Genomic DNA, 10353 nt, shown 5'->3' on the forward strand with positions numbered 1-10353 from the left:
CACTTGTGTGCAGTGCATCATATGACAAAATCCCATCGAACATTACGCACTGTAAGAGATACAAGCTAATGTGTTTCCAGGGTTGAGACACATTTTTTAGAATTTAAAAGCTTATTATAGAAGCCAGTTAGAAAAAAGCACGGACATAGAACTTTCCCAAAAAGACGAAGTATAATTCTTCAAATCCCAGTGTGATGTTTCAGTGAAAAGGCAGAAATAAGAGCAGAGACCTTTTAATATAAAATAGGACGCACTCTCACTGCTCATAGAAAAAAGCGAACAATTCAGGAGGCCCTCATTTTAAAGAGTACTGTAAATGTCTAGTCTGTCCAATATTAGTTGGAGATGGAGTGAGCTCTAGTGAATATGATGCTTGAAGAGTGAGTTTATAAATGTGCCAATTTCAATAGAAATCAGTACTTTTATAAAATGGAGCAGAAATACCTCCCTCACTGTTACCTAGAAAGCTGGGATGGTTTTCTATTAGCGACACAGAGCATGCCTGCCCTCCACCCTTCTCAATGATCTGTACTACAGCTCATTGAGAAGCATTGAAAAACTGCAATCATGTCCTCACATGTGCTCCAACTCCAGCACAGATTTCTCTCAATGAGACGCTTCCGACCGGCCATTTCCTTGGCACAGACTAAAAAAGGCTGTGAAAAAAGGGAAGACTTGCAATGGCTGCAGACAGCGGGTCTGCAGCTTTTGCAAGCTGTGTTATTATAAACCACTAAAGAAAACATGCAGGAAATATACAAACATGCTTAGCTTGGAGGTATATCTATTGAATAGTTAACAAACAATACAATGGAGTGGACTGTGACCCCTACTGATCACAGACACTACAAGACCTATACTCCAATGCTACCCTAACGGTAATCCCTTACATTGTACATTACTCCTACCTCTTAACCCTACACTACAATCTCCAACCATTCCATAAAAAAAATCATGTAATATAAAAGATAAGTGAGATACATTATTTGTAGGGAAAGTAATGCCATCCCTTCTCTCTCTGGGTTTATCGTCTCCGTACTTACTAATCATTGTTACTTTCACATACCTGGGTCTTACCTTTGTGTTTCCTAAACATGATTTATGTCACAAGTGTTACAGTTCTCAAGCATTTTAACACTGTTTGTTGTATTCTCGATGACAGCAGTTTCATTTTACAAAATCTAATTATCAGGCAGAAATGAACTATAGCACAGAAGTCCACATTTAGCCTTTCATTTTAAGGACTGTGTGGAAAAATAATTCTATACATCAACACAGATTGTATTACTAGGAACATTTTGATTTTATTTATTTTTTTCCAACTTTACTTCTCCTTTTTTTTCCAACTTTAGATGATAAAAAAAGCAAAACAAACAACAACCAATGAAGGAAACACACAGTACCTGCCCAATACATTCTCCAATAGGGAGGCTCCTGTCCTTAGTCTTTCTCTTGCTCATTGTATTAATCGTTCATAACCTTACATGAAATAAAACAAAATAATTAACTAACATTAGACGTGATGATTGTTGGTTACATGCATTTTAAAAACACAACAGTGTACAGAATATTTTATAGTGATTTTAATAGCATCTCTCTCAATAAAAGAGGACTTCACAAAATGTGTGACTAGGGGCTTTGGTAAATAAATAATTCATAATTAATTTCCAAATCAAAAGAAAAATAAATTAACATGAGTCACTTGTTGTGATTACTAATCTTTATGCAGGATGCAAGGCCGATCTAATACCTGACTGTAATTCACAAATATCTATGAGGCCAAGGTTGGATATCACCAATGTATTATTATAATGAAATGATTTAAGCCAAAGAGGCAGAATGGCAGCGTGGAGAGGGGTGAAAGGTAAGTAATACTCACCTTTCAAACCCCCTTAGTCAGGACACTACAGCGTTAAGAATACATGTTTGTGTTCCTAAAGCTAAAGTGTTCCATTAAGGTAAAGTAGAATATTAATGTTGTCCAATTTCTGTATGTGCACACGAAACTGACCTCTCTTTCCTCCTCAGTAAGAGGCGAGTCACAGATCATGGTGCACGCAAGGATCTACAGAGAAATAGTGTACTAGAGCAGTGGTTCAAGGTAATATTTCAATATTTTCCAAGGCACCCCAAGTCCAAATTTCTAGGTTGTATATCTGTACAGCGCTGCAGCATTTACTAGCGCTATAGTGTCATGTACAGTGTTGGTGTTTGAAGGGGTGCTTGTATATAGTTTTAGTGTTTTAATATAGGGGTGTGTTTGTATGTAATGTTTGTGTTTGATTGCAGAGGTGTGTTTGAATGTTATGTTCACTTTTAAATGCGGGTGTACGTTTGTGTGAAGTATTTGTGTTTGAGTGAAAGGGTGTGTTTGTATATCCTTTTGGAGTTTGAATGCAGGGTGTGTTTGTATGTAATATTTGTGTTAGATAGCAGGAGCGTGTTTGTATGTTGTGCTGGTGTATGACTGCTTGGATGTATGCACATACATACATACTTACAAAGATATACATACACACACATTCATATAGACACAGACACATACCTTAACACACGCATACACCAACAGACACACACACAAACATTGATACATACGCTGACTTAAAACACACACAATGACACACAGATGCACATACCCAGATGTATATCCTGACACACAGATGGGTGCGCACACACAGACACAGATGCACATCCTGATACACACACACACAAGTTATATTTTTTAGATCTCCAGCCACCCTCTTGCTAGCTTACCTTGTAAGACCAGGAGGGTGGCTTGAAGTCCTGCAGCTGCTGGTGGAAGTGAGGGGTCTGGAGCTCTTCGTGCTCCTCTCCGTCCCGCATGAGTCATAGATCACCCGGTTGAAGAAGCCACGCTGTTAGTGGCGAAACGCGTTCCGGATTTAGCACATTGTTGCACTTTTATTTGTTATTTTTAATTTGTGTCAATAAATCTTTTAAATCTATTCATCGTATCCTGGTTCCCAGCCTTTCACCTTTTAAAGAAGGGAGTGCAGTCCTTAAGCTGCATATTGCTCAAAAATTGAGTCATTACTTTATGACTCTGGATTTGTAAGTACCCACTTGGGATTTCTAGTTTTATTTTTGACATTGTACCCATAATACTGCGCAATTGTGTGTATTTCTACTCTCTACACAGAACGAGATTTATATCACTAATAGGGGTGGGTCGCCTAAAACGGACCCAGAAGTGATTCAAACCAGAGCTGGGTCCATAGCTCTTTGTTTGTGAGTGCATATATATTAAAATTGGGATTTAATATTTTATTTTGTATAATCTATACTATGTTTGATTATTATTTTTTATAGATACCCACGTATATTTCGATACATAAATATGGGAAAACCTCTATCTGAACCTAAACAGGTGATTTATTTATTCCATCTGTATTTGTAAAAGCGCTACATTCTTTCTTTTGTTTTGCATTTTCTGTTATGGTGTTATTGTAAGGAAACACTTGAATGTATAGCAGCTAATTGAAATTGATCATATATTGGTTTACTGAATTTGAAACAAATAAGCGCTGGTTTCTAACCATTCCTCTTTTTAAATAATTTAAAAAGAATACAAAAAAAAAATTAGTGGGCTGTGTTGTGACGCCACATATACGCCGCATTCTCTGCTGAGCGTCGAGAAATGCGGCAGCCATCTTGGACCGGTCGCTGCTCTAATGTAGCTATTGAAGAACACTTGGAAAGCCAATCTCACTAAAGGTAAGTGAAGGACTTGGGGGCACTTACAGCCCTTAATGCCCCTACCCCTACCCCATGTCATTAATGCCCCTACCCCTAATCCTTAATACCCCTACACACAGTGTTAATACCCCTATCCCAGCACACGTAGTCCTTAATACCCCTACCCCAGCACAAGGGTATTAACACTGTAGAGGTAGGGGTATTAACACCATAGGGATAGGGGTATTAACACTGTGTGCGTAGGGGTATTAAGGATTAGGGGTTAGGGCATTAATGACATGGGTAGGGGTACTAAGGAGTAGGGGCATTAAGGGCTGTAAGTGCCCCAAGTCCTTCACTTACCTTTAGTGAGATGGGCTTTCCAAGAGTTCTTCAATAGCTTCAGTAGAGCGGCGACCGGTCCAAGATGGCTGCCGCATTTCTCGACGCTCAGCAGAGAATTCCATAGACGTGCATCATCTAGGTATTCTATATCTATGGTAGCTCCTCTCTGCTCCCTTGCGCTGTCTAATGATGTCGGGAGCCGGAATATGACGTCATTCAGGCGCCGGCATCATTACACAGCGCGAGGGAGCAGAGAGGAGCTACAGGCAGATTACTGCTCCCTCGCACACAAGTAGAGTGCAGCCCCACTGGACCCTAGGAAAGGCCCTCTCAGCTCTCACAAAGGGAGGGAGGGTGAGTGGGTTTCAATGAAATCAAAAATGTGTGTGTGTGAACCTGTCAGTGTGTGTGTGTGAGAACCTGTCAGCGTGTCTGTGTGTGTGGGAGCCTGTCAGTGTCTGTATGTATGTATGTATATGTGTGCGTGCGTGCAAGCCTATCAGTGTGTGTGCATGTGTGTGAACGCCTATATGCGCGTATGTGTGTGTAAAGTCTGTCAGAGTGTGTACGTGCAAGCCTGTTGTCAGCATAGGAGTGTGTGTGAGCCTGTCAAGAGATTGTGTGTGTGCGAGCGAGTCTGTTAAGAGAGTGTGTGTGTGTGTCTGTCAAGAGTTTGTGCGTGCAAGCATGTTGTCAGCGTGAGTGTGTATGTGAGCTTCAGTAGAGCGGTGACCGGTCCAAGATGGCTGCCGCATTTCTCGCCGCTCAGCAGAGAATTCCATAGACGTGCGGCATCTAGGTAGTCTATATCTATGGTAGCTCCTCTCTGCTCCCTCGCGCTGTCTAATGATGTCGGGAGCCGGAAAATGACGTCATTCCGGCACCGGCATCATTACAGAGCGCGAGGGAGCTGAGAGGAGCTACAGGCAGATTACTGCTCCCTCGCACACAGGTAGAGTGCAGCCCCACTAGACCCTAGGAAAGGCCCTCTCAGCTCTCCCAAAGGGAGTGGGTGAGTGGGTTTCAATGAAATCAAAAATGTGTGTGTGTGAGAGAACCTGTCAGTGTGTGTGTGTGTGTGTGTGTGAACCTGTCAGTGTGTGTGTGAGAAAACCTGTCAGTGTGTGTGTGTGTGAGAAAACCTGTCAGTGTGTGTGTGTGTGAGAGAACCTGTCAGTGTGTGTGTGTGTGTGTGAGAGAACCTGTCAGTGTGTGTGTGAGAAAACCTGTCAGTGTGTGTGTGTGTGAGAGAACCTGTCAGTGTGTGTGTGAGAGAGAGAACCTGTCAGTGTGTGTGTGAGTGAGAGAACCTGTCAGTGTGTGTGTGAGAGAGAGAACCTGTCAGTGTGTGTGTGAGTGAGAGAACCTGTCAGTGTGTGTGTGAGAGAGAGAACCTGTCAGTGTGTGTGTGAGAGAGAGAACCTGTCAGTGTGTGTGTGAGAGAGAATCTGTCAGTGTGTGTATCTGAGAGAGAACCTGTCAGTGTGTGTGTGTGTGAGAGAACCTGTCAGTGTGTGTGTGTGTGAGAGAACCTGTCAGTGTGTGTGTGTGTGTGAGAGAACCTGTCAGTGTGTGTGTGTGTGTGAGAGAACCTGTCAGTGTGTGTGTGTGTGTGAGAGAACCTGTCAGTGTGTGTGTGTGAGAGAACCTGTCAGTGTGTGTGTGAGAGAGAGAACCTGTCAGTGTGTGTGTGTGTGTGAGAGAGAACCTGTCAGTGTGTGTGTGTGTGTATGTGTGAGAACATGTCAGTTTGTGTGTGTGTGTGTATGTGTGAGAACCTGTCAGTGTGTGTGTGTGAGAGGGAACCTGTCAGTGTGTGTGTGTGTGTGAGAGAGAACCTGTCAGTGTGTGTATGTGTGAGAACCTGTCAGTGTGTGTATGTGTGAGAACCTGTCAGTGTGTGTGAGAACCTGTCAGTGTGTGTGAGAACCTGTCAGTGTGTGTGTGAGAGAGAACCTGTCAGTGTGTGAGAGCCTGTCAGTGTCTGTATGTATGTATATGTGTGCGTGCGTGCAAGCCTATCAGTGTGTGCGAGTCTGTCAGAGTGTGTGCATGTGTGTGAACGCCTATATACGCGTGTGTGTGTGTAAAATCTGTCAGAGTGTGTGCGTGCAAGCCTGTTGTCAGCATAGGAGTGTGTGTGAACCTGTCAAGAGATTGTGTGTGTGCGAGCGAGTCTGTTAAGAGTGTGTGTGTGTCTGTCAAGAGTTTGTGCGTGCAAGCCTGTTGGCAGCGTGAGTGTGTATGTGAGCCTGTCAGTGTGTGTGTGATTTGGAACCTGCCACCTCCGATCATTTTTACTCTTTTTTTTCCCCCCATTTTCTCGCGCCGTGTCAGATTCCCCCATGGCTGAGATTATCAATCTTTATGATCTCAACTAAGCCAATGCTTTCCCTTAAGAAAACATTGAGAGGATTTTGTGCATGCGCAGCAAATGTACCAATCTGCATCTCCTCATATAGATGCATTAAATTAATGAATCTCTACAAGGAACATTCAGCACCTCCATGCAGAGATTGGAGATACTGAAGCAGCATTGTAAATTCTGCCTTTTCACAGAAAAGGCAGTGTTCACACTAAAATGCCCGCAGGGACAGGCTATAGACACCAGAACAACTACATCAAGCTGTAGTGGTTCTGGTGACTATAGTGTCCCTTTAAAGGAACACTATAGTCACCTAAATTACTTTAGCCAAATAAAGCAGTTTTAGTGTATAGATCATTCCCCTGCAATTTCACTGCTCAATTCACAGTCATTTATAAGTTAAAGGACCACTCTAGGCACCCAGAGCACTTCAGCTTAATGAAGTGGTCTGGGTGCCAGGTCCAGCTAGGGTTAACCCATTTTTTTTTATAAACATGTTTATGTTTACATGTTTATAAATGGGTTAAGCCTTCCCCCAAAGCCTCTAGCGGCTGTCTCATTGACAGCCGCTAGAGGCGCTTGCATGATTCTCACTGTGAAAATCACAGTGAGAGCACGCAAGCGTCCATAGGAAAGCATTGATAATGCTTTCCTATGCGACCGGCTGAATGCGCTCGCAGCTCTTGCCGCGAGTGCGCATTTAGCCGACGGTGGCGGAATGGAGGAGGATCGGAGGCAGAGAGCTCCCCGCCCAGCGCTGGAAAAAGGTAAGTTTTACCCCTTTTCCCCTTTCCAGAGGCGGGTGGGAGGGGGACCCTGAGGGTGGGAGCACCCTCAGGGCACTATAGTGCCAGGAAAATGAGTATGTTTTCCTGGCACTATAGTGGTCCTTTAAATCACTTTGTTTCTGTTTATGCAGCCCTAGCCACACCTCCCCTGGCTATGACTGACAGAACCTGCATGAAAAAATAAAACTGGTTTCACTTTCAAACAGATGTAATTTACCTTAAATAATTGTATCTCAATCTCTAAATTGAACTTTAATCACATACAGGAGGCTCTTGCAGGGTCTAGCAAGCTATTAACATAGCAGGGGATAAGAAAATCTTAATTAAACAGAACTTGCAATAAAGAAAGCCTAAATAGGGCTCTCTTTACAGGAAGTGTTTATGGAAGGCTGTGCAAGTCACATGCAGGGAGGTGTGACTAGGGTTCATAAACAAAGTGATTTAACTCCTAAATGGCAGAGGATTGAGCAGTGAGGCTGCAGGGGCATGTTCTATACACCAAAACTGCTTAATTAAGCTAAAGTTGTTCAGGCGACTATAGTGTCCCTTTAAGAATTGCATTTTCTCGTTGAAAATGACTGGCTCCTAACTTGTTTAGGTGGCTCCTAGATTTCAAACAAATTTGTCAAGCCCTGCTTTACTGAGTTTACTGCCCCTTTTTTGAATTGCTCACCATCTTTAATTCCAAACGAATATAAATTCATATATACATTTTAAATCAAGGTTAGTAGGCCCACATGATCTTCAACACATACCCTCTATCAAATACCATAAATCCATACACTTCTAAAGTAGAGAATTAAAAAAAATATATTCAATGAAACAACATGTTTAACCATAACACCTTCACTTTCGTAATACCACAGGTTTATAATCTCTGCCTGTAATACTTTCCAATGTGTACATGTTAGCAAAATAAATAAATAAAAATAAGAACTTTGTGTAGTATTATTTTAACGCCATTCCATTATACCCAATTATGCACCACCACTGTTCCTCTTTCAACCATCAAGTATACTGCATCCATTTCACTATCCATCAGGAACATTCACCTACAAACTGCTCCTCCACCACCCACTAAGAATAAATCCTCAATGTCCACTGTAATACCAACTGACCCCTCGTTAATGGACCTCTATTGTACCCACACTTTTATCATTCCATTACCCATAACCCCTAAATCACAATTCCCCTTACTACTCCATCACTCACTAGTAATGGCCCTCTACCTACCTATTATCATCCGAAATACTCCTATATCAATACCCCTCCATCACCCACCAGGAATATCTCTCTATTAATACCCCTCCATCACCCACCAGGAATATCCCTCTATTAATACCCCCTCCATCACCCACCAGGAATATCTCTCTATTAATACCCCTCCATCACCCACCAGGAATATCCCTCTATTAATACCCCCTCCATCACCCACCAGGAATATCCCTCTATTAATACCCTCCATCACCCACCAGAAATATCCCTCTATTAATACCCTCCATCACCCACCAGAAATATCCCTCTATTAATACCCCCCTCCATGACCCACCAGGAATATCCCTCTATTAATATCCTCCATCACCCACCAGGAATATCCCTCTATTAATACCCCTCCATCACCCACCAGGAATATCCCTCTATTAATACCCTCCATCACCCACCAGGAATATCCCTCTATTAATATCCTCCATCACCCACCAGGAATATCCCTCTATTAATATCCTCCATCACCCAGCAGGAATATCCCTCTATTACCGCAGCTCCAGGTCCTGCTGCTTCCACTGCCTCCTGGCCCCGCCCCCTCCGGCTGTTTCCCTGGAGACAGAATGTGACCCGGAAGTGAATTCAGGATGGTCATTTCCTGGCTGCTATCACTTCCGGGTGCCGCTGTCGCGGTGCATTGTGGGTCCCCGCCTCCCCCGTCCTGCCTGGGACATGCGCAGTAACCAAACTCCCATCTTTCTCCTAAGCAGTCAGAGAGCCAGGGGCAGCGGGGGGAGAGCCGGAGCGGGCCCGGGGCAGGACTCGCCGTGTCGGGGTACATGTGTCACAGCTTCCCTCCGGCTCCCACCTGGCTGCGGGCCGGACTGACTGGGTGAGGAGCCCGGGGGGGAGGGGAGCTAACCGGGCCTGAGGGAGAGGAACCGCAGCCTGACCGGGAGCACAGACAGGATACCTCTGACCGGCCTGGACCCCCGGGGCTGCCCTGTCCGCCTCCCAGCCGCCCACCCCGGGGGCAGGAGCCAAGGGCCCCTCAGGAGAGGGGGCAGGAGACCCATCTACAGCCAATGGGTGAGTGGGGGACAGGGGAGCCCTGACTGGGCGAGTGGGGGACAGGGGAGCCCTGACTGGGCGAGTGGGGGACAGGGGAGCCCTGACTGGGCGAGTGGGGGACAGGGGAGCCATGACTGGGCGAGTGGGGGACAGGGGAGCCGTGACTGGGCGATTGGGGGACAGGGGAGCCATGACTGGGCGAGTGGGGGACAGGGGAGCCATGACTGGGCGAGTGGGAGACAGGGGAGCCATGACTGGGCGAGTGGGAGACAGGGGAGCCCTGACTGGCCGAGTGGGGGACAGGGGAGCCATGACTGGGCGAGTGGGGTGACAGGGGAGCCCTGACTGGGCTCGTGGGGTGACAGGGGAGCCCTGACTGGGCTCGTGGGGTGACAGGGGAGCCCTGTGACTGGGCTCGTGGGGTGACAGGGGAGCCCTGTGACTGGGCTCGTGGGGTGACAGGGGAGCCCTGTGACTGGGCTCGTGGGGTGACAGGGGAGCCCTGTGACTGGGCTCGTGGGGTGACAGGGGAGCCCTGTGACTGGGCTCGTGGGGTGACAGGGGAGCCCTGTGACTGGGCTCGTGGGGTGACAGGGGAGCCCTGTGACTGGGCTCGTGGGGTGACAGGGGAGCCCTGTGACTGGGCTCGTGGGGTGACAGGGGTGCCCTGTGACTGGGCGAGTGGGGGGACAGGGGTGCCCTGTGACTGGGCGAGTGGGGGGACAGGGGAGCCCTGTGACTGGGCTCGTGGGGGGACAGGGGAGCCCTGTGACTGGGCTCGTGGGGTGACAGGGGAGCCCTGTGACTGGGCTCGTGGGGTGACAGGGGAGCCCTGTGACTGGGCTCGTGGGGTGACAGGGGAGCCCTGTGACTGGGCTCGTGGGG

General features: G+C 46.2%; 1 protein-coding gene across 2 annotated transcripts in view; it reads right to left on the reverse strand.

Annotated features, from left to right (window-relative positions):
• ORC4 (origin recognition complex subunit 4) overlaps positions 1-9010 on the reverse strand; it is a 43699-nt gene extending 34689 nt beyond the window's left edge. Inside the window, exons 1-2 of one of the 2 annotated variants that reach the window (XM_063429402.1) lie at positions 8950-9010; positions 1404-1479 (exon numbers count right to left, since the gene is read on the reverse strand). In XM_063429402.1, coding sequence (XP_063285472.1) covers positions 1404-1460 — 57 coding nt within the window. In that variant the 5' untranslated portion in view covers positions 1461-1479; positions 8950-9010. Of the gene's footprint in view, positions 1-1403; positions 1480-2754; positions 2874-8949 lie in introns of those variants that run through there. The other variant, XM_063429403.1, reaches the window with a different exon arrangement.
• Positions 9011-10353: the final 1343 nt, after the last annotated feature.

The sequence above is a fragment of the Pelobates fuscus genome, chromosome 8 (genome assembly GCF_036172605.1).
Source record: "Pelobates fuscus isolate aPelFus1 chromosome 8, aPelFus1.pri, whole genome shotgun sequence".
Taxonomy (NCBI): domain Eukaryota; kingdom Metazoa; phylum Chordata; class Amphibia; order Anura; family Pelobatidae; genus Pelobates; species Pelobates fuscus.